Source organism: Neolamprologus multifasciatus, chromosome 13, assembly GCF_963576455.1.
Source record: "Neolamprologus multifasciatus chromosome 13, fNeoMul1.2, whole genome shotgun sequence".
NCBI lineage: Eukaryota > Metazoa > Chordata > Actinopteri > Cichliformes > Cichlidae > Neolamprologus > Neolamprologus multifasciatus.
The window spans coordinates 21631179-21656390 of NC_140451.1; the positions used below are offsets into that span (position 1 = coordinate 21631179).

Below are 25212 nucleotides of genomic sequence, written 5' to 3' on the forward strand. Positions count from 1 at the left end.
GCAAATGTAATGTTTAATACAACAACGACTAATACAAAAAAAAAAGAAAAAAAAAAGACCAGACAATTAATATATCTCAGTGCTCTCCAGTCCTAGTGGGGGAAAAGCTAATCTATTTGTTTTTGTCTTTATTAATGACTCCTCTACTGGAGAACAAAATCAAATAATTAAAGTCCTGCCCGGAGCACCAAAGTCATTATGTTCGCTGACGTTCTGTTTGTGTGTTTCACGTTTATGACACGATAGGTGTGGATCGCCTAGCAACCAGTTTCTTAATGAGGAGAGCAATTAAAGAGGTTGAGCCCTCGCCTCCATGTTCCCCCGCTCCCATGGGACCCCCTGCGTTGTGTGTGTGTGCGTGTGTGCACGCTCGTGTTCTTTACAGGTTACCCTAACCCATCCTTTTTTATTCTACCCTTCACCACACTCTTCAAAGCAGCAGAGTGACGCCCCGTAAAGCAAGAAAAGAAGCCATTGTCAACCGCCCAGTTGAACATGTCTTTGTCTAATAACTTTAATACACCTTCCCTCTGCTTAACTGTGTGTGCTCACACAAGTTGAGATTTGTTTTTTCTCCTTTTTCCCCCCTCCCTCCCTCTTAGGCTCGGCTCCATAACAAACTAATTTAACATGCATCAACTGCGATTGCTCACTTTGTTTGCGTCACCTTTAACAAACAGAAATGTGACACATGAGAAAAGGAGAGCCGGTCATAAAATGTAATTCCAGCCATGTTCTCCACACTGCTTTGACAACTAGCAGGCAGACAGCATGCTTTAAATTAGCAACACATTCTTCCTTGGGAGTTCACTGGGCGAGAAGCCTTAGATATGTGACTGGCTGACTGACTGTGTGGCTGAAACACAGAGGCATCCTTCCTCTCGGCTCACACCGCACTTGCACCGACTGCCTCGCATTGATCAAGAAGTGCTGCCCCCTGTTGGCAAAGAGGGGCCACAGCCTGTGGATGACAGACTGAATCTCGCCATGTGACATTTTTGTTCACTTGTGTGTACTGTCACACAACAAGCATATTATGCATTCAGACATGGATGTTCTTTGTGACTGCCTGTCACTCAAACATGTATAGATTCAGGCTCAAAGGTGCATAAACATGCTCACAAATAGCTGAGTCTTTCACACAGAGCACCCCCCCCCCCCCACACACACACACACACAGACACACACGAACAACCAGCACTGACACACACAGAATTTCTCTCTCTCTTTCGCTCTCTTTCTCACTTACGCAGACACACTCGCGCACACACACGTTCCTTAGCTCAGTTCCACCATTATAGAGCCCCAGACAATATAGGAGACTCAGCATAGAGCCTGCAGCGCCTGCCTCATTTGCATGCCAAGTGGCTGTAATGCTGTTAGGGTTTATGCAATAAAGACAAGTGAATCCAGACTGCTGGGCCTAAGAGGAAGAAAGAGAAGGAGAAAAGAAGGGGGGAAAAGGAGAGGAGGAAAGGAGAAAGAGAAGGAGAGAGTATGAGAGAGAGAGGCTGAGAGTGAGCGAGAGAGAAAGAGAGAGAGAGAGAGTCAAAGGGAACAGATGGCCCAGGGAGAGGTAAAAGGTATAATCCCATCAGCTGCACTATCAACCGACCATCTGGACATCCCACAGCACAATTACAACACATTTCAGCAGGCAGAACAAAGGACGGCTTCACGGGGCCACATCAGACCTGTTTGAGTGTCACAATACTAGAGCTAGGACCTCCTCCGCTCAGATCTTGGATCGGTTTTGACGTCCTCCGCGGCTAACCCTAACCAGAAACGACAAAGATTAGAGCAGATCCCAGATCAGCACCCCGCGATCAATTCACAGCAAAGGCGATCTTGGAAAAAAAAAAGTCAAGCAAACAAACAAAAATGGACAAGGGTAACGTTTTAGCAAACACAGAGAGAGAGACAAAACAGCCCCCAAAACAAGCCATGACATATGAATTCAAATTCAGTGAATTTCCTCAGCTGTAGCCCAAAGTTTGCAAAAGACTTAGTGGTTCAACACTCAGAGCGGCAGGGCGGCTCTTTGCATCCTCATCCGTCCACTCCTCATGATGCCTATCATCTGCTGAGGGGGCATTGTGCGTGTCTGTCATCAGATCGCCTGCGCTGACTGTGTAATCCACTTCGCCACGGTCCCCATTCAGCACATGCTTCCCTCTCTGTCTGTGCATTGAGACATATGCAAATTTTTAGGCAGAAGGGTGGACGGCTTAGGGCCTCAGTCGCTGCCTCACCATGGGTCCTTCTGCGTGTGGGAGGGGGCACTGGGATTTCCGAGGTAGTGCGTCTGCGTGTGTGTGGTTTTGTGTGCGTGCGTCTGTGTGTGCGTGCGTGCGTGATTGTGTATGCGTGTCGCAGGTTCCAGACTGCAGCTGCCCCCCAACAGTCACCGTCACCATCAGGCCCACTTCTTGCCTCCTCCTCCTTCCTGCCCCCCTCGCTCTCTCATCCCCAAAGTCAATTTGTTTACAGTAATTTTGAAGGGTGAATTATTTGCTGTAATCGTCCGCACTGATGAAGGTCAGGCCCTTAGAGGGGGCCCAGCATGCCCATAGAGGGTTGGTCCTCTTTCAGACGCTCTGCTTCGCAATTAAGGAAAGCAAATGTCACTCCTCCAGGCCTCACAAATGAAAATCTGTACGAGGTGATTAGCATGAAGTCAACAGCGCCTGTTAAAGTCAGATTCCCTGTAGTACCAATGTGTGTGTGTGCACTTTATGGGCACGGAGAGAGAGCAAACATGACCTGAACAGACCCAACAGCAAGGCAAACAAAGGGAGATGTCTTGTCTGAGGTGATCCATACAACAATGGCTGACTGTGATTTACTTACTGGATGGAAAGGATAATAGAGGTTTAGAAGTGAGCTTGTAAAGGGGAGAGGAAAAAAAAGGAACTTGCAAAATAGTTGCTCGTATTTTGAGGATAAGGGAAAACATGCACAATTCATAGTGTATTAAAAGATATTGATGGAAATAGATTAAATTTGATATTGCTATTTTATGGCTAGCTGTCATGCTATTTCTGTTGTAAACACAGTGTTGTGCTGAGCACCATATTAAGGTAATGCATCAAATGACAGTGAATGTGAGGCACCAGATCACTCAAATTAGATTATAATAACAACCCAGACTGTTGATGAATGGCAGAGCTACGTAGCAGAAGTCATGCCAGATGAAAAGCATTGTAATAAACAATATGAAATGGATTGAATCGATCACAAAAAGAGAGAAAAAAAAACACAATCTGAATAATTCATGAGTGCATTTCACGTTATGAAACCTGAAACTACGCTCACCGCCTGCACTGTACTGCACATGAAGAACAAAGGTAATGAAATAACATGAACCAGCAAAGCTTTAGCTTGTCATTTCCACTTTAACAGCCTGTATTCTTGACTCATTTAAGATGTGTTCAACTTTGAAATTTTACTGTACATGCGGGTGCATGCTTAATCAATTCTGATAGCTACATTTGCCCTGACACATAATTTGCTCCATCAAATCATTTTCCTGGTGAGCCTGGCGTTTAGCCTTTGTGAAGTGGACCATTTGAAGGGTCTGCTTAACTACACCACTCCAGCGCACTGATAAATGATTTTGATTCTCGTGCCTTAAAGGACAAATCCATCATTTTTTTTTTTCCAGGGGCAATTTCCATGATATGTCTTTTGTGAGAGAGATATGGAGGGCTCAACGTAGAGGTGGCGCAGTAATGTGTCTGAGTGGAAGGAGACGTGAGGCCTTGTGTTGAAGCTTAGGTGCTGAATTTGCTCTTCTCTTTGTCTTGGATAAGCAGCCACCCCATGCATCAAGGCTATCAGTCCCAGCGAGGGATGGACCACTGGAGGTGCCACTGTCATCCTCATAGGGGACAACTTCTTCGATGGCCTACAAGTTGTGTTCGGCACCATGCTTGTATGGAGTGAGGTACGATGTAGAATTTCACATTTTATACTCAATTGAAACCCATCCACAATATTAGAATAATAATTATTAAGACAAACTTTCTAGCAAGTAATGACCGCTTATACTCTCTTTTCTTTTGCCTTTTTTTAATCTCTGTGATCCAGCTCATAACTCCCCACGCCATCCGCGTCCAGACTCCACCTCGGCACATTCCCGGTGTTGTGGAAGTAACGCTGTCCTACAAGTCCAAGCAGTTCTGCAAAGGCGCCCCTGGAAGATTCGTCTATACCGGTGAGTCAAAACTTCCTCCACCCTGCTCTCCCTTTTTCTACAGGCTTATTCATGTACCCCCGCTTTTCCCCCTTCCTTCTGGATGGAGCCCCCAGCCTTAAGTCCAGGCACTAATAATGAACTAACCGTCCGACTTGCTGAATGTTGAATGTGTGAGATTTGCACTGCTCGTGAAAAGCTGTTGTGGAGGGGGGCGACTACAAGCGCAACTCGATCCCTCTCTGACCTGCCACCATACAAGGTCGTTGCCAAGCTCTGTTAGAATCAAGCTGTCAGGAAAGTTATTTCTGCTAGTTCTCTTTATCTGTTCTTTAGTGAGAAAGATAATGCTTTCTGCTAATGAGCCAATTTTTTATAAGCCAAAATGTTCTTACAATAAATCAGATTAGAAAAGCCATATCTACTGTAGGTTAAGTGCACACATATATCTGGTTATTCTCATGTATGCTGAACATGAATTCATAGGAGAGAATTAACGGCAAAGAGGGAGAGATATGTACGTGAGAGAGAAGGGGAGTGTGTGTGTCACACTCTAAGTAAAGGATCTGATTATCTTGGCTAACAGAAGGAAGTGGTGGTCTTATCTGTCATCATTGGTGAGGAGACAGAGGTTCTGGGGGTCACAGCCTGTCTGACCTGGAAGCCTCTGACTGTTCCAACTCTGATGGGCAGAATGAAATGGGGGTGCGTCAAGGCACTCACACTTCCCCCTGCACTCCCAAGCCTCCAAGCACAACCCTGGCCTTGCTACGCTCAAGGCCAGGGTTGCGCAGCCCCCCCCCCCCCCCCCCCCCCCAACTCCCTCACCCAAAATCCCCATCCAGACCCCTCCATCCTGGGGCAGCTGTTTCTCATCAAGTCCCCCCTCCCACTTCCAAAATCTCCAGCACCACCACCTCCACCACCACCCCCAACCACCCGTCCCCTTCTCCTCCAACCGTGCAGTCTGGCCCAGCTCTCCTGCATTTAACCTCCCTAGCAGGAGCAGAGCAGAGGCCAACAAGGCACTGGGATAATGAAACAGGAGTGTAGTGTGGCTGCGTAAGTGTATGTGTGTATTTGTATGAGAGTGAGTGAGGGGGAAATGTGTGTGTGTGTGTGTGTACATGTGTTACTGTGCAGCCCTGAGAAGGTGTATAAGTTAAGACATTAATGGCTTCTATAGCACCCTAGTGAAAGTGCCAGGTCCCTTAAGAACAGACCCCATTAGTCACAGAGGCTAAGCGGATTGGGATGATTACCATCAGGTTTTACTGGGGAAACGTGTCCCCTTCTCCCTATCTTTGTTGTTTTTTTTCCCACCATTCTTCTTCTCTGTCTTCCCTGGGTTCCTACTCACTTCCAGTTAGTATAAAGATACAATTACCCCTCGAGGCAACGGTGGTACAATTGATTAGTGTGGTGAATTAAAAGAGAAAGTCACCAATAGACAGGTCTGGCTCCTCTGCTCTGCTATTCCCTATGTGGCTTACCCTGATTGTACAGGGGTTGACGCTTGAGAGAACGAAACCGTTAAAAGAGCAGAATGCATAACGCTAGAAAAAGATATCGCTGCTTCCACACGTACAGTAGGTAAAAGGATGTTAGCTACATCTCTCGGACATAAAATGACAATTGGCTGATGCATTGAGTGCAAGAGAGCAGATATTGTATTTAAGAATGAAACTCATTTCCAGCTATAGCCTTTCTTTCTGTTTCTGACTCTTGAGCAAATGGCACTTCATTTGCAAATAGATTTGGAGTTATAATAGCACATTACATGGGCTGAAAAGGGCATGTAGTGACACAGTGCTGTCTAAAAGGCACAGAAAGGCACGGTGTCATATTGGAGAGCACCATGTGCATATCAAAGGTCTAGTTATCAAAGCATATGGCTTCAAGCATGACTTGAGAGCACGGCTTGAGAGGAGTGCCTTTTTAGACTTTTTTTTATGTTGACTCTTCTTGCACCACCACCCTAATTGTGGAAATTTAACTCGCTCAATTTAAGAAATTATCACAAATTACCAAGAGTCAACACAGAGGAGACTGCAGTCAATTCGAACAGCAGAGGGACATGTCCTCACTCGGGTTAGCACCCTGGAACGGCTCCAAAACTCACAATCCATTCTCAGAAAGAGAGCACGGTGTAGTATATGTCAAATAATCCTGTTGGCATCGACTCTTGAATGTTTAAAACACTAATGAGACAAACAGACATACTATATAAAACTTGAGAAGCCTGCAGTTTACCGACTGCTTTAAATAGCTTATATCCGTTCTTTAAGTGGCACATTTTTAAAGGAATGACTTGTTGCCCATTTTGATGTTTTACAGTCTATACCTTTTACCTTCTAAAAAGCTTGTCGTCCCTTGGAGCTTGCTGATTTGTCCTCTGTCTAATCCATATATTGGTTATCTATTGGTCAGGACAGGACTGGTAGAACCAGCTGTCAGCAAGGTTGTAGAAAATCAAAAGGAGAAAGTCCTGGCTGTATCTGAGTCAATACTTTATTATACTTTTCACTTTATTAAACCCTAAAACCTGTACGTGCGGGCCAGATTAAATATTTCTAAACTAAAAGGTCTCAATTTTCGGGCCTCATTTGCAGCATTTTCACCTTTTTATTGCATACTTACATAAGCGTATGAAAGAGTAAATCATAAATAAAAACTTGAGTGTACAATTCATCCAATTTAAGCTCCTAATTGCATCAGAGCTTTTGGTTTTCTATCTTGGCCAAGTTTCCACGAGTGCTCCCCTCCAGGGGCAACGATGCGGGCTCTTGGTAATATGGTTCTGCAAGCAGTCCTAACACACTCAGCCACTATTTATCCTAATCAGTGACATCCACATAACCAGGATTGCTTAAAATGAACCCCTTCCGCGCCCCAGAAAACGCACATTTACCGGGACCCCATTTGTCATGGGTAAATTGAGGGTCAGTAAACTTCGCCTGTATCCTCCAGTGGGGATCCAGGACATGCATCATAACGTTAGGAGAGAATGATTGGCGAAGGCGAGCTGTCACACATTTGTCAGGGGGAAGGGAACATTATTTGCTAATTTCCCAAGCTGGGCACTGACAGGGTGCTTCGTCTTCAGACCTTTGGTGACCAGCATGGCTTCGCAGCTATTAGTACAAGTCAAGTGTTTTTTCTTTTTCTTTTTTCTCCCTTCACTGTAAAGCGGCAGTAATAAGAGCCATTCGTTCGACCTCACAAGACTGCAGCGCACACTGGGTGAAGGATTTTTGGATGAAGCGGATGCCCCCATACAGTGTTCTGTTCTTGCCAGGCCTTAGTTGTGGCCAGACAGCCTTGAGGGCTGATGGATCACAAACTTTCCTCGTCAAGGTGACGCTATCGACTCCACTGCACCAAAATCTGACAAAATGGGTATGAGGCAGTCATTCATCAACATAAGGACAAAGGGGTCATGTGTGCTTCACTCAATACCGGTGGAGCTCAAGAAATGTCAACCTTGTAAGGGATGGAAAAGGGAGATGTTGATAGTGCAGAAGTAAGGGTTCTTTGTAAATACACTTCCACTAAAGCTTCCTGCTTTATGAAAGTCAAACTATTTAATGCCAGTCTCCAACATGCATGCACCCACACTGAGCTGACAACCTCTATGCACAAATCAGAGATATAAATAGTGAAGTCCACTCCTCAAATCCAAAATTAAACCCACTTAATGCTCCGCTCTTAGAAAGAGGAACACAGTGTTACAGCGGTGGACCCTACTCTCCCTAAAAAAAGGGGAAAAAAAGGAAAAATTAAACAAACAAATGCAGACGTCTTTATCAAAGCACATCAGATAGGGTCCTGTGCTGTCCGGCTCGTGAATTGGCCCTATCCTTGCGTCTCCTCTCCACCCTGCCGTCACTTTGAAGTTCCAGACTTAGAAGCTGATCAGATGAAGTGCTTCCTTTTCATTTCCTGTCCTGATGGGTTGGGTTTGGTACTCGGTTGGTTGCTGGTCAGCGACGGGGTGTGGCCTACAGCAAAGATATGCTATAATCAAAGGCATTCAAGGAGGTATGTAAACAGATCTGCTTTTGAGGAGCTCTTTGAAACACACACGCCAAACGACTTCATACTTCCGCTCCCTTTAAAGCCACTCCGCACAACATTTGTGATATTTCTAAAAAAGGCTGATTTAAAGGAGGAAAAAGAAAATCCCCCTGCAGTATGAACTGCTACAATGAGAAAAGATGACATAGGCATTTATAAATGTCACTGCCACAGTCACGTGGGTTGTAACCAGTTGGCACAACAGTTTTAGCATGTGTCAAAGCATGTTATCCACTAGCCATATCCCCATACCTACCTGTCTCATTACAACGCTGGTATTTAGCACTAGCTCCACGGGAGTGGAGCAGACACTCATTGCCAAGTTAGATGGGCCTGGTTTGAAGGCCTTGTGAGCTTGTGTGGAGCACGACAAGGTTCCACGGAGGAAGGTCCTTGTGTCCAATTAGAGGGCTGACGTGACACGTGCTCGCACTCCCCCACTGTCAGGCAGCTTGTCAGGTAGGCTTTGAGAAGCACACTGTGGCATTATTCCACAGCGTGTTATCAGCAAGTGACCTGTGAAATCCAGCTCCAGGAAATTGATTGAAATAAGCACTTGCAGTTGAGCATGTATTTTCCCCCATTACATCTCTCTGTGAAATGCATTGTGGTTATCTTTCATGAGAAAAATGAAAGCATAGGTGCGTGCTTTTTTTCCTCCCAGTAAGGATGGTATTCATTGATTTAATTTTAATTGGACCCACTTTTTGTCCCACAGTATCGTTAGAGGTCTGTTTTGTAATAGCTCTTAAAATGGATTGTCCTCACGAAGTCACAGCATCAGTCCTCTGCCACGGGAAAGATAGACACAGGAGGCAGGGAGGGGGGCTCTTGATAGACGAGGATCTTTCCCTCCTCCTCCTCCTCTTTTTTTCTCTACCTCCTCTTCTTGCCCCATTTTCAGTATGATCTGCACCCAACGGGCTTTAAAAGAACTCCAGCCTCCCGCCCCCTCCTCTGCCGCATTTTGATTGAAATTCATCGGCAAGTTTATTGAGAAATGAATGAGGGAGGCAGCACGGTATTGACTTTGAGAGGAAAACACAACTCATCTTGAATGAGGGGGAAAATGCGGCCGTAATTTAGCCGTCATCGATCTGTGCCCCGTCCATGTATTGATCTTCATTTTACAATATTAATTTGCGCTTGCAATCAGCTGTGAAGGGAACCCATTTGATTTCTGTTGGCCGGTAATGTGTGAAAGTCCGCTGACGTCCTCAGAGAAGTGGCACAAGTACTTTAGATGTCATCTAAGAGGATTGAACAGGTGTCTTCGGCCCTTTCTAATAATACCACCGATATGAAGGGAGTGTGGAATTATGGATGGGCAATCTGTAACATTGCTCCCTTTTAAGCGTGTTAATTACATTTTATCTGTTGCAGGAGCAATATCTGCTGGAGACTGTAACTGTCTGGGTTTTTTTCATCTGTATTGGCTCAAAGTTCATGAAATTTCAATGAACATTGATCTGTCTCCATTGATTTATCTTAACTGCAGATCTTTGAAATTTTAATTTCCTGTTCATCTTGAGACTGCTGGAGATGGAATCACTGAGTGATAACTGGCTGCAGTGGATGGAGATGATATGGTCAGTGTTAACACAGATGAGGTTTGCTTTGCGTGGGTTTGCTGTGAAAATTTCAATTTGCCTTGGTTTGGTGTTGGTTGATTTTTTTTTTTTACGATGGTCTGCATGCGTATTTTCTGCTCTCAACACTGGAACACATTTATACTGAGGAGCAGCAGCATGACTTCTGGATATCACGCCTTCCTTGTACGCACAGGAGTCCGTTTTAATTCCTTAACGCAACGCTGTGAAGATATACGCTCGTCCTACGTCCGCAGCTGTTGAATATTGACGAGAAGAGGTCATTATGTGTGTTGATGCTGTTGTGAACTGCATCCATCTAACAGACTGCAGGTGCCTAGAAGGCTTCAGTTAGACTGTTTGACAAGTCACAAATGCAATAACACTTGAATGAACTTCTGCCTGTGCTGTTTATCTGTCTCCCCCTTTCCAACTCCCACTCCACCTCTAATTTGTGTTAAGGGGAAAGAAAAAAATAACTGCTCAATGGTGTAGGAGGAGTGGAGATAAGCTCGAAGCAGTTAAGTATAATTAGCGAAAGTAATAGCTGGCAAATGGCAACAAGGCTAGGTTTTTATCTCCTGGAAAGATAGAGTTATCGTAATAAGCTGTAATGGCTGGCAGGAATGCTAGTACTCTGTGCAAGCTTCCATTCAGGCTCATAGACTTAACAAGGAACAATTTCCTTTAAATTTACTGCTTTGCTCAAACATTTCCCTATGTTTTTACCTCGATACTGTAAGCCAATACAAGTGTTCAATCCGCTTTCATATGGACTGTGGGCACACTGTGCTGTATCGCCATGTAAGCACTTCTGGCTGCCAGAGACGGCCATGTTACAGTGTTCTTGTAGAGCGGTTACTCATGTCCTATTTCTAGAGAACATGGAGAAGGAGCAGCGGACCACACTCAGATGCCATGTACACGCCATCCACTCTACATTTTAAGTAAAGTGGCTCGACTGAGGCGGCTAAAGGAGCTCTCAGAGAAAATGTGTTAGTGGCATGAAAGGGTGGCAGATTAAGGCATCAGATCAAAATAAGATTGGGAATTGCACATTCCAGGCAGAGGAATCTCACTGAAGGCCTGCCATGCATGCCCGTGCGCATGCGTGATATTCAAAATTGGAAATGATATGGTCACAGCTGCACACCGAGTCATGCATTCCATTTCTTCATATTCTGAAACATGATCATTCACTCTCTGGAGAGAGAAAATGACTGAAATATTCATAAAAATGTTCTTCCAAACCTTCGTGAAGGGGAAGCACACTCTTTATCACGTCTGTTCTTTCGTCACTTACCATGCTAATTTTGCTCACATATGGCAATAAAACCTTTTGTTATCAGCTGTTTAACTTGAAACGTATTCGCCGTCACTTTGTTGTCTCATTATATTTGTAAAATTTGTATCACGACAGAAATTAAACCCCGGGCCATCGCTGTGTATATAAGACAGGCAGGGAAAGAGAAAAAAAGATATAATTGAACAAAACACGTAACCTGTCTAAATCTGAGCCGAAAATGAGAGAAAATGAAAATTCTATTAGTCTCTAATGTTCCCTCTGCCACCTCCCAACATCCCCCCCGCATGTGCTCTTCATCTCTCCTGCAAAGTATTCAAATGCAAGCCCTGCCTTACCTCCCCGTGTCTCTTTTTCTCTAATTATCCATGAGGTCAGTAAGCAAAATGGGGAAGAAGCCAGGAGATCAATACAAATTATCCCTGAGCAAACCAGTGCTGACAGTTTGAATTGCAGCATATGTTTACCCAAAATCAGGCAATTTATCTTAATATCAGGCGAGTAATGCAGCAGGGGTGAGAGGTCACACAATCTCTCCACCTCATAATTACCCGCCTCTAAAACAGGAAAGTGGTATTGATTGGCCGCGGGCCGGGAAGCGGGCGTGACTGGAACGTGCCAGCGACCCCCCCACCCGTATCATACCTCCTCCAGTCCCCCCCCACCCCACCCCCCTCCCCTCGGCTAGACTCCCCACCCAATTCAGGATTTATGGGATGTGTGTGGAGGGTTTCATGTTTCCTTGCAGCGATTGAGAAGCCTTACAAGGAGGGGTAAGGAGGAGGTTAGGGGGAGGGGGGCATGCTTTGTCCACACCCTCACCCCACCTCTCTCTCCATATTGTACTGGAAGGAGCAAACAAATTCTGGCATGCATTGAGTCATGCCGGGGCATCACAGAGCTGCTCTTTAGAAGAGAGTAAAGTTTACGACAGAGTGTGAAGTTGGAACATAATGATGTGTCAAGGATTAAAAAAGACATGAGGTGAAGAGGTGGGGCTGCTGTCAATGTGTGTGGTGTGAGGAAAAGTAAGGCGAGTAGTCCCAATGATTCTTGTAAAAGCTCAGCACATGAAAGAAAATCTTTGCCTGAAAGAAAAAATGTGAGGCGCAATGCAACGACTGCACTCATAACACATTTATTGTCTAGATTGAATATAAGTGCTCAGTATATATCATCAGCAGCTCTTACAGGATTATTGACATTGTCTGTGTCTGTCTGCACTAGTGTACATGCTATGACTACAAAACTGTCAACTCATCAACTGACAGCACCGTTTAGCGCTAATGCAAGTCTCCATCAGCTGTCAAAAGCATTTGCATGAAATCAATAGCAGATGGCGGTCCGTGTCACCAATTTCATTATGCCGGGGTTGTTACAAAGATCATCTCCATGATAGATGAGATGGTGACATGTCGACATGTAGAGATCATGCCTGACGCTTGGACGAGAACTGCAGGCGATTCTGCCAGGTGTTAAACCATGACGGAGAAAACTTTACATCTAATATTGGTTTAGTTCGAGGCGTTTCGATTCCTCCATATTTAGGTGTGTAATAAACTGTGAAAGCTGTCGACAAAATCCAGCGTAAACCACATTTCAAGGATTAAGGAGACCCTACCCTCCAAAACATGCATTTACAGGAGGGCATCATTATCATTGGGAGAGGCACATCAAACAGAACACCTCTCCCAACCTAGGTCTTGTCCTGTACTGTACGTCTCTCCGGCTGTGTTCCCAGCATGCCTGGCGGGTTGTGTAGGCCCCAACTGAGGCAGAGGACAGGAGAGCGTGATGTATCACCCTGAGAGAGCCCACTGACAGCCTCTGATGATGGATGGCCTGATTATGGAGTGCTTTTTACACATACACAATTTACATCACACTGAGCAGCAGGGTCTGGCAGGGCTGCCGTGCACATACACTCTCTCTGCCGGCCATATGCACTCACATCTACACACTCGTGTGTGTACACATGCACACATGTACGGGACTGCCAGAGTGCATAGATAAGAAGGGGAAGGGGGGTGGAAATAACAAAAGAAAGGGGGCAAATTCCTTGCTATAGCCTTGTCATGTACGATCAATACAGCAGATCAATCCTTTATTAAGGAGAAGATGGCTTTCCCCCACATTCCAAGGCAGACCTTTGTCGTTTCGGGACGCATGATGACATGTCAAATCAGATTTCCAGCAGTGTATGTTGTTGTGGCATGGGTTTATTCAGGTGTGTCCAGCCTATGAGGCTGAATATCACTGTATTTGTAAGCCAGATCCTTGCTATCGATTATCACCCTGCATTGTCCATGCTTGAACACATAACTGCTCCACTTGAGCGGTTGAGCTAGCAATTACCGTATTTGAGTTTTAGCACAAGTGGTGTGTTCAATTATAAGTATGTGTGTGAGTAACATAAGTATGCGTGAGTAGGTGCAGTATGCCTTATGGGTGTGTTTTGGGGTTGTGCATGTGTATCTGATGTACAAAAGAAAGAATGAGAAACATAAATGTTCCTTTTCCTGCCCTGACTCCCTGGCTTGTGCTCCAGTGGCCCTGCCTGCCTCTATGTGCGTGTGTGTGTTTGTGTGTGTTTGCGTGTGTGTGTGGGGGGGGGGGTTTGCTTGCTTTCACATTCTCTGGTGTTCAGCAGGTTCAGCGAGCTGTGCGGTGTTAATGCTGAAATTACATGCTGAGTAATGAGTGATGGGCCAAATTACAGGCTGAACAATGAATAGAGGCAGGCAGCTCTTATTAGTCTCCATAGAAAGCCATTGATTTATGAAGCGCCTTGCTCGGTGGAGTTACTCTCCTGAAAATGATATCTACATTGAGAAGTGATGTTCTCTATTAAGTCGTTCCTTCCCCCTTTACACTGCTCTCCTCCTTTCTTCCACTCCTCCCCTCCTTCTCTCCTCTGCCCTGCCTCCCTCGCCTTGTCCTGGCTATGAGTGTACACATGATTGTTTAGAATCAGGCGGAGCTGTAAGGAAACCTTCAATTACCCATTAGGACTGTCAGACATAAAACGCCCTGCTCTCACCAAAGTCTGGGTTATGATTCATTTACTTTGTGCCTCTGATTCATCGCCCAATATGCTTCATGCCCCAGATTACTATTTGAGGGGTGGGAGAGATTAATGGCTCCATGGGATCTGCTGCCGTATTTCACACGGCCAGTGTTGCAGTACAGTTGGTGCAGAAGGGTGAAATGACGGCAACTTACACTAGATCAATGTGTGGACAGCCTTTCACAGATTATTAAGGCTCTGTTAGATTAAAAGACCGCCGCTATGTAGTTTGCTTTAGTCAATATTCTCAAGCAGATAAAAAGGGGGAGGGCCCCTCTGAAGAATCCTCAGACTGATGTAGGTCATCATGGCTTTTAATGGAATAGCACTTAGTGGCACAAGTGTCAGAGGAACTTGTGTCGTATAAAACACTGTCTGGCCCTTGAGGTTTGGATTTGGAAATGACTATTTTACTGTAAACTCTAACTCATTTCTCAATTAGTTTAGCCCCCACAATGCTCTAATTTTCACCTTCTCTCGTCTTTCTTTCAGCCCTGAACGAGCCAACCATCGACTATGGGTTCCAGAGGCTGCAGAAGGTCATCCCCAGACACCCCGGCGACCCTGAGAGGTTACCAAAGGTCAGTACAGTGTCTCTGCTGCACTGAAAACCAAAAGAACCATAATGACACAGAGCGGTCTGGGTTATAATTCTTTGACAAATAAACAAAACAACATTACAACCAAGCAGAGCAGTATGACCCAAAACTCTAACAGATTTTCTTCACATATGTGGCTTACCCACTAACCAGCGTGGTAATGCTATTGGTTTTGTGTGTGGAGAGAGGCGTAAACTCTCTGTGTGGTAAAATAGCTCAATCAGGCGTTTTCCTCTCCAGTAGTCTGTGGAGATGGTAATCTGGTCAGGAACGACGTCTGCACCCTCATTACCCCACTCATGTTTTCCTTTCATTTTCTGCAGCTCGATTTGGTTTAATCTTTTGTTTACAGAACCCTGTGCCGTAAACCCCCTAGTCTTACTGCGGCTAATAGACAAAGACTGCATGTTATTATGCTTTAGCTTTCTTATTGTTTTCTTTTGAACCTTGGTGAAGGAGTTGAAAGCCACATCAGTTTTACACACACCGGTGTGGCACATAAAGACGCTGGAATATTGAAAGACCTGAGCACGAAAACTTGGGTGCAAACAGTGAGAAAAAAACCCTCCCCTGCAGAACCGCTTTGATTCTTTTATTCTTTTTCTCCCCTTTGATTCTTGCGCTCTTTCCATTTCCGATTGATAAAATCTATCTGTGTGTTTTCACTAATTGCTACCCTGCCAGTAACCATTTTGATGACTGACGTTCCAGATGTGTCAAGTGTAATAATATGACTGATTAGTACTTTCAAAACCCCTCGGCACGCAGTAAAGTGGAGGCCACCTCAGAGTTTTAATAATACTGTAAAACCTTTAAAGACCTTATCTATTAAATCCCAGCATGCTACACCGCAATATCATTAATGTCCAACGGACAATTTAATAAAGAACAGACTGTGTGGTAGCTATAGACATTTGACCAAGGCAATGTGGAGAAATGGAACATCACAGCTAGTCCCTGGTTCAGTATATGAAGTGTTTCAATTAGACCCAGTCCCTGTGGAGACAGGAAACAACACCTAGACATGAAATGTTACTCTAATTTCAACTGTAAACGTAGACCAAAAGGTAAAGTACACTTACCCTTTCATATCCACATGACTCGTTCTATCTCCGCAGGCATCACGGGTCAGTCTAGCTGCACTGTTTTTATTTTATAAAGTCACCCAGTGTCTTTGTGAAATCCACATCTTGTGAACAAAGAGAGCAACAGTGTTTAACACAGCTTTATTACAGAGAAACCCTCCTCCCTTTTTTCCTTTCTTTTCTTTCTTTTCTTTTTTTCCTTGAATACAAAGTGTTGTTGGCTCTGAGACAGATTTTGACACTGAACCCAAGATTAGTTTCCTGGGTGTGCGCATACTTAATATAGCATGGTCTCCCAGCCTTTGCATGAAACAATCACAGAGTGAGATGAAACCCTGCACTTCCAATAAACAACATAAATATTTGATTTGCTCTCTAATGGACCCAAATATGGGGTTCAGGGGGCATGTAAATGATCCCACCAAGTGATTCGTCATTGTTAAGCTTGCCATCTGAGGGTCAGCTCTCGGGGTCAAAAGCACATTCCCAATAAAACAGCCCGCGGCGGGCCGAGGCTGGCATGTACATTTGGAATGAGAACAGAAACAGCATATAGAGAACAGCCATTACAGGGTGCAGGTGAGGTAGGGAGACTCTATAAAAAGAAGATAAAGCTGGAGGACGCGCGGTGTGCATTAGCAGAAAGGCAAATCGACACCAAGCCCACTCACCACCTCTACTCCCCCCTCCCATGACTTCACCCTCCAGTTGATAATATTACTCCACTATTGATTTCCACCAGCCTTCTCCCTGGGACCAGTAAGACACGTGGTAATTGTAAGGAGACAGAAAGCCAATATGGGAGTGCTCATGGATAGCAAGGGATGCACGCTAATATTGTTGCTACACAGAGAAAAAAGGGGGGAAGCTGCCTCTGATTGAAGTTTACCTCGTAATTCTAAGACAACATCGTAGATGACAGTCTGACCCTGTGGGAGGAGTGGAGATATAAAAATTCAATGCAAAGTCCAGGGTGAATATGAAAGTAATAAGTGTGAGCAGTCAAGTGATGAGAAAGGAGATTGGTTTGCGGGCATTGCGTTAAGTGAAGAGAGACTTTGGAATTCACCCTCCCTTTTAAGATCTTGTTATAAAACAATTTTCTATTCATAATATAAAAAAGACAATTTATAATACCATTTTGTGCCCTCTGGCAGTAATGGACAAATAGACTGGATATCACATTATATCACACTCAATTTCTTTCTTCTGTAACAAATTAGATTCATTATGAAATTAAAAGTGGAAACTCAATATTGTTTTATTATTAAGCTGATTGCTTTGGATTCTTTTCTTTCCTCCCAAAATGAGCATAAGCCCATTCTTTTCCAATTCTTTGTGTAATCCACAAGGAGAAAATATTACAAATGTGTTCATGTCAAGCAATTACCCATGTATTTAAATGAATCTCTCTTCCTGTGCTCTTTGAAGTACCTTCATCTAATGGCCCTATGCTTCTAAATGCATTCATTACCTCAGGCTAGAGCTAACAGAGTAATTGCCTTACAGTTTTATAATGGCATTAGCACTCCAAGCTACATAACCTAGGCCCTTTTTTATTAACTGTGATAATATAAATACAACATCCATGTTAATCTACTGCTTGAAGAATCACATTTAGGCCATTTTAGACCACATCTCCTTATTGTTAGATATTTTTTATAACACATCATTTGATATGGCTTCCCCCCACCCCCCCACCCCCCGGTCGCCTTTTTTCTCAGCAATAACATAAAACGGCTCCTAAATCTTAGGTGATCTGTTATCTGAGCAGTCCCATTTAGACAGTTGCGGAACACGAGACCTTTATGCAAAGCACGGCAAACAATAGAAGGAATCTGTCACGCATTTGTCACAGAACAACAGAAATCATTTGAAGCCTTTAATTGTTTCAATTTAACATGGTGTGTTCTGATATGTCTCCATGACAAGAAAGCCAATTACACTTATGCTGGAGCAGTATTGAGATTTACATGGAAATGCCCTCAGAACACTATTCCGTGTTAATCGTATTCACAGCGTGAGCCGATACGCATGGAAGCGTCTCGTCAGAAGAAAACAAACTTCTTCCTTGATTGGGTGCAGCACTTCTCATCATCCTCGGATATGACTAGGTTGCCACTTAAGCATAGCCCTGCGAGTCAACTTGGTTAGTTAAGACACCACGCGGTAAACGACAGATTAAGGATGAGAGGCAATATCGTTTTCCTCCCTCCTTTTTCCAAGCTCTCCTTATGTCACTGCTGCAAAGTACCATATGGACAAGGAGGGAGAGGACGTTTTACAGAGAATGAAACATGGCTTGCAAACGCGACAGTCTTAATTGCTTTAATTGTTGTTTAAAATTGAGAGCCATGTAGGAGATCTTGAAATATGATAGAATAGATTATTGGTAATTATTAACTGCAGACAAAAAGAAAGAAAACCACTTTATCTCACTCAGCAAGAGAGAGAGAAATCTGTTCTGCCTGATGAGAACACATCAAGACAGCTGGTCCTCTCATTTAGTCTACCTGCCTCACGACAACCATAATTCTTTATTTGTATGCAAACTAGATGCATGCAACGTTGAGCATACACACCAATTTCAGAGGTAAATGCCCATTCTAAGAGCCACCCATCCGGTAACTTGGGGTGGATTAAGCGATATGTTTCTATAAGAGAGCATGGCATACGCTGGAAGTGGCTTCTACAGTGATTCATCTTGATAAATCAAGGAGTGTGGTAGATATGCTCCTCTGGATGAAAGGGCCCATACACACGCTCCATACACACTACATACGCTGTGCCTTGGAAATGCAGGCCAAGTCTTGGAGGCCGCTGTTTGAAGGCGCGAAGGCTGTGTTTACATTCATTTATGGCAGCTGCCGTCTTAATCCCACACTGCTATTGCCAAGTGATGGAACACTTCAGACAAATTACCGGGGCCCGCAAAAGAAAACACAGCAAATGTGGGAAGAAAACAAGCGCCATCTGAGATGTTTCTGGTGACAGATTTGCATTGCTTTTAACCAGGGTTCTAACAGCACAGGCGACAAATCTCTGCTCTACAGCAGGTGACAACAAGCGAGCGTTTTAAAACACACGCGAGAGCCGTGTCTGCAACTTGCCTTTGTCAGATTATATGCACTCTAAAAGGAGGAGAGGATTTTTCATTGAGCATATTGCCTTCTGTATTATAGAAAACAAAGAGAGCAGCCTGGTTGCTTGAGAGGGATTTAATTGTAAGTGCTGAATTCAAAGAGCAGATAAAGATACACAAACGGGCCAAACCCCACCTTGCTGAAAGCCCGAAAGAGAGTGGGGGGGAACGGGATCCGGGGCCAACTCATTTTCAGTGTTAAGAGCCAAAGCAACACAGCTAATCCGCATTGTCAAGCGGGGGCAAGCATGCAGACATGGATAAGACCACATCCTGAGCATCCGTGTCCCCAAGGCACAAGCACCCAGCTCTTGCTGGATGGGAAGTCATTTGTGAAGTCCTTTGCAACAGCCAGTCAAAGAGGTTAATTGAAAAATTCCTTAATGTCATTACAACAGAACTAGATTAACCCAGAGCTAATTCACTTTATTGTTCTGAAGAGAGGGGACTCAGCGGTGAACTCTGGAGCAAACGTGAAGCCCAGAATCAGGGGTGAGGTGTTGTTTTTAAAGGACTATGCCAGTTTAATTAAGATAGGGAACATTATTCACTGCTCCGCATGGTTGGAAGGAGTAAAATGGTAGTGCCATATAAATGCAGCTCTAGTGCCTCTTAAATCAAGGTGGCTTTTATTTAGTGTTTGAATATGTAAACATTTCTAAAGCTCCCCGCGACCCTGCTGCGCAATGTTGCTTTTGATATTTTCTGTTACTGTACGTACCACTGGGCTCTCCAATGTAATCTCTTTAGGTTTTAACATTTACTCCCACTGCTTTCCTCATCAGGAGGTGTTACTGAAGAGGGCGGCTGATCTCGTTGAAGCCCTGTATGGAATGCCTCACAACAATCAGGTCCGTGTCCACACAGCTAATTTAAGCATGCTTGTACCTCTGCTAAGTAAGAAACAATTTAGTATCACCAAAGGGTATTTTTACCACTATATCTGGAACAATGTAGGCTACGTGCATTGTGAGTTAACCATATAGTCATGAACCATGCATCAAAGAAAAAGCACAGCTATAAAGAAAAAGCAAAAAACAACAACATAAATAACAAAACCTTCCCCTGTGCTTCTCAGGAGATCATTCTGAAGAGGGCAGCTGACATCGCAGAGGCCCTGTACAGCGTTCCCCGCAACCACAACCAGATCCCCTCTCTCGCTAACACAGCCTCCCACGGCATGATGGGAGTCAACTCCTTCAGCAGCCAACTAGCAGTCAATGTGTCTGAGTCACAAGGAAATGACCAAGGTATGAGATTTCGGATATGGCTTTGCAATTCAGGTGGGTTTCCAAAGTGGGGTGGGGGGACCTGGAGGTGGGCCCTTGAGGGGATTCCAGGGGGTTTGCAGGAAAATGAGAAATAGTTACATTTCCCTCCTTTTTTCTTATTAAAGTAAGAAAATTGAACAGGAATTATGTCTGAACGCTGGGTTCACAATTAACGTGTCAAGTTCTCTTCTTATTAAACTGGCATCCGCAGCATGCGTTAATATAGAAATTTTACTGCAACAGCAAAACTCCATAGTTGTTTTTTTTTACTGTAATTAGCAAACACTCCACATACATTAAAAAAATATCCCTCTCCTTTTTTCTTGTGTTGTTCAGTGGGTTACAGCCGGAACACCAGCAGCGTGTCCCCCAGGGGCTACATCTCCAGCAGCACCCCACAGCAGTCGAGCTACAACACCGTCAGCAACAGCATGAATGGCTACGGCAATGCCGGTATGAACCTGGGAGTGCCAAGCTCCCCTGGGTTCCTCAACGGATCCTCTGCCAACTCCCCATATGGAAGTGAGTAGCTTGCCACTATCGCACGCTGTAGTAGCACTAAGCTGCTGCTGATTTAATTCCAGCTCCCACATTCGTTTTCACTTCTATGAATCATTTCTGACGGGGGTTTATAAAATTACCGATGGTGATAATATATTACCGGCTATTCACAGGGGCTTGTTTAGTTTTAGCACTTTGGAGAACACGCGCGCAGCTTAGAATCAAAGAAATATTCATTTTGTCTTTCACCATTTGCCACCTGTGTTTGTTCAACTGGGCAAGATGTTGATGGTAGGGGCCTGTGAGTACTGATCGTGTATCCCCCCTGGCAGTAATACTATCCCAGCCTTACCTTAACTGCCCTCTCCCTCTTGAGCACTACTCACAGCACGTTCTCACTCTTACCCTCCCTCCTTTCCTTTCCTTCCCTATCGTCTCCACAGTTAAACAAAAGAGCGCCTTCGCCCCTGTGGTCCGACCCCAGGCCTCCCCACCCCCCTCCTGCACCAGCGCCAACGGCAACGGACTGCAAGGTGAGCCCCCCTCACCCCCTCATCCCTTCCCTACGGACTACTGGTCAGATACCGCTGCTCAGGCCTCTGTCCGGTTTGGTGAGGGATTAATCATTACAAATATATGCATTTTGACAGGCCAATTTACACCTTTCAGTTTACATTCAGACGCACACACTCACACAGAGCATGCCTTTGCACACACGCACAAGCGTAGGAGCGCAAGCTTCATCCCGCGTCTTCGCCAACATTCACACAAACATACATCCTTGTTGCCCTTTCATACAAATGATCCCCTCTGATGTCGCAGGAAAAGACCTTCCCAGAATTGTTTTAGTAATTATGTTTATTAGGTTTTGTGCATGTGTCATGACCAACATGATTGCTTTGAAAACAAGCTTAGCCGTAGTGTGTGCCCCAAGATTAATAACATTGGGCTTAATGAAGTGGGAAATTAAAGTTCATCTTGCTACACGTTCATACTTATTAATACATGTTGTGCAGAAATTAATGAGCAATGCCTTGCCATCATCTGCGCTGGCAAACTTAAAAGCATTTCAACCATGACTCTACAAATATACTCAGAGCAATATAATAATATATCATCCCAGCACTTCACTAGTCGCCTAATTGTTAAAACGTGTGAAAATACTGAATATATAAACTCTCAGGGTGAGGTACAGTTGCTAATGATATCCTAAGCAGATGGTCTCAGTAAAATAACGGAAGCTACCTTTGATCTTGCCTAATCTCTCTTGGATAATGACGCAGAGGCATAACTTGGGGAATGGGGAAACGTAGGACTAATGTGCCGCTCGGTGTTGGAGAGTCAAGGATAAAGAAGAGATGACGGGTGGAAAGGAAGTGATAGGACTGAATTTGCGGAGAGGAGAGTCTGGGTGTCTGGTACTGTAGCATTGTGGCATTGTGGGAAGTGACCGTGTTGTTGCTCTGCCGTCACCACGGCTGTGTCTCCTGGGAGTCTGGGCCAGTGTTTGCTATTACCCCAATGCCAGGAGAAATATCACACATAGCAAGACTGGCGTGCTGGGGGCTGAAATGTCAGAGCAGGAGGGAGGTTTTCAAACTCTCCCCGTTAGGAGGACACGCAGCAGCAGGCTGGCGGACACGGCAAACACTCACAGGCTCATACGCAAACAGGCACATTAAGGCTTACATTCACGCACTTGCGCACTGTCAGATGGCCACACACGCACACACACACACACACACACATGCCATGCATGCACTAAATTACAACACTTTAATAGTTTTTCATACTTATATCCATACCTGCTTTAGCCTAATGAACTAATCTCCGTTACCTTTCTCTCTTTTTTGTCCCCAGCCATGTCCGGCCTAGTTGTCCCTCCAATGTAAATGCACTTTCGTCATCTCAAGCACCAGTCTACCCACTACCACTTCACAGGGCACCCCCTCAGCACACTGCAAAAGGCTGGTGCAATGTATAGTCCACCGCTTGTTCTGTTTTTGAAGACGAAGAAAAAAAAAAAGAAAGAAAAGAAAGACTTTTTTTTTTTTTAATTTTCATTGACTTTCACAGCCTGCAGAAAAAAAAGGATTTCATGATGAACAATATTTTTTTTTCTGTGGGATTTTTTTTGTTTATTCCCCCACCCTCCTCCCATTTTATCACCCTTGAAGAGGACACAGGATGATGAAGTGTTTATTTTGTATACCTGTCGGGTTGCGCTTCGGTCTCGGATTTGTCCAATCAACCACACGCTCAATACTGGAAGGGACTCTGTGGACTCACCATCTGGTTGTAAAGTAAAAACACTGATGTACAGTACATTTGCCAATGAACTTGTTTGCCTCAGAAATTGTTTTCTGTTTCAACTCTCTTTTAATAGATTCACAACAGTTGTGTGTCTTTATAATGTGACTTTTTTGTATTTTTATGTGTGAGAAAAATACACAGGGGCCAAGACAGTTTGAATTTCAACTGGAAAATATATGAGATATATAATGTAGAAAAGCGATCATAAAAGTACAACAAATACGAGTAAAAAGGGGCAGGGCTGGGTGGGTAACGTTGTATCATGTTTCATTCCTGCATTTTAACTTAAATTTTGTAATTTATTGTAGCTAGAAATCATCTTCAAAAGTAAAAAAAAAATCCTCTTTGATTCAACAAGCACACTGATGTGTACAAAACACTGCTCTGTTGATGAATATGATGTACTTCCATGTCTAGAGCTTCCTTTTAAGCAAGTGTGTTTTGCCATGTTTTTCAACTTTTTTGCTAGCACTGTATATTAATGCATTCCTAGGCTACTGTGAAGTCTGTTTCTTGTTGATGAGGAGCAGTCTCCCCCCCCTAGCTCCAACTCCCTTATGTGTTTTATATGTGGTAAAAAAAAAATTGTAGACTATTGTGATATTGCCAAACGTGTGCTAAATATTTATACATCTGTCTTTTTCATGTTCTTTTAGATCAACAAAAATGAAAAAAAAAAAAATGAAAAAAACCCAAAACTAAATTACAATCCATTGACAATGTAGGACTATAGTAGTTCATTGTCATATTTCTGTTCCAATACACACTTGCGCTCACTGAGGGAAATTTTGTAACATATCAACTATAAATAATGTATTTATCTCTGAAATTTTGTATATTGCTTTTCATTATGTATGTATTAATCGTCATGCCCTTAATATAGTGATGCAGCACAGATAATTCAGCCAAGAACTGTTGCCTTCATTTGTTTTTCTTTTTGTATTTGATGAAATGCAATGTGCATATATTTCATGTGTATCCTCAAAATTTGTGTTACTCCGTCAAGACTCTCTGTCCATTTTTTAAAGGGGAAGTCAAACTTCATTGTTTATTTTTGTATTGATTTTAAATTATCTATACAGACCATTTTGGAGAAAACTTTGTTGGTTGTATTGTCAAATAAATTGTTTGTGACCCATATGATAGTTGTTAAGATCCAATAGAGACTAATGTGCATGAGGGACAACCTTGGAGATAAAAAAAAAAAACACTCCATCTGTGGTTGTATTTTTTTCTGTTTTGTAGAATGTATAGAAGTCATTTTTACTCACCACTTATGACTCTGCCACATAGCTTACTTGTGTTTACAGGGAAGACAAATTTAAAACTGTTCAACATTTGGAATGGAAACAGAAATGAATAAGCGATGTTTTATTAAAATTTTCAGTAAAAACACAATAGCTACTCAACTGTGGACTTCTTCAGTTTGAAGTACAGTTTGGCTGGCAGACAAACTGACAATCAGGAACAAGAAAAAGACAGTAGAAACTTCTGAGGACAAACCTGTGATTCGTCTGTAAGATGTAGTGTTTAGACATTGCTATAGAGATAATTGTTTGACACCTGTGGAAAAAGTGTAACATCCATAAAAGATGAAAACTGCTCTTTACTCATATTCTTTCAGCAAAGCACTCTGACATTGTGACATATTCCTACTGGTCTTTGTATCAGCATATCCTGCATCTGTGGTGCTTCAAAGGTTCATTGTAGCCATTCATAAACAGTGCAAGCTTTTTATTCAAAACACCCCAAATGGGGCTCATTCAAATCCCTCATTTCATTGCATTAAGCCACCTAGTTAATAAAGAATCAATACATTGAAAGAGCAAGGTTATCCTTTGTCTATAAGGGCTGGTATCGTTTTGAACCTCTTATAGTTAGAGCGTTGAAAGGGGGCCGTGGTGAAATCTATACTCATCAAGTGGGTCAAACAGAAGGATAGAAGTGTTTGAGGGAAGAATAGTGGTTCTCCTTAAAAACAACTGAGCATCTTATCTGGCATCCTGAGTGGTCGCGGTGAGCAGGTCGCAAAATGTCAATTTCTCATCAAGGCAACATTGTCCGAGGCCA

General features: G+C 43.7%; 1 protein-coding gene across 9 annotated transcripts in view; it reads left to right on the forward strand.

The window, feature by feature from the left end:
* LOC146505529 (transcription factor COE3) overlaps positions 1-24957 on the forward strand; it is a 67879-nt gene extending 42922 nt beyond the window's left edge. For 2 of the 9 annotated variants that reach the window (XM_085182320.1, XM_085182323.1), the window contains exons 9-16: positions 3813-3946; positions 4090-4216; positions 14724-14812; positions 19843-19908; positions 20136-20307; positions 20665-20850; positions 21273-21440; positions 22690-24956. In XM_085182320.1, the coding sequence (XP_085038446.1) occupies positions 3813-3946; positions 4090-4216; positions 14724-14812; positions 19843-19908; positions 20136-20307; positions 20665-20850; positions 21273-21440; positions 22690-22721 (974 nt within the window). In that variant the 3' untranslated portion in view covers positions 22722-24956. Of the gene's footprint in view, positions 1-3812; positions 3947-4089; positions 4217-14723; positions 14813-19842; positions 19909-20135; positions 20308-20664; positions 20851-21272; positions 21441-22689 lie in introns of all 9 variants that reach the window. The other 7 variants (XM_085182325.1, XM_085182326.1, XM_085182329.1 and 4 more) reach the window with 5 other exon arrangements.
* The last annotated feature ends 255 nt before the right edge of the window (positions 24958-25212 follow it).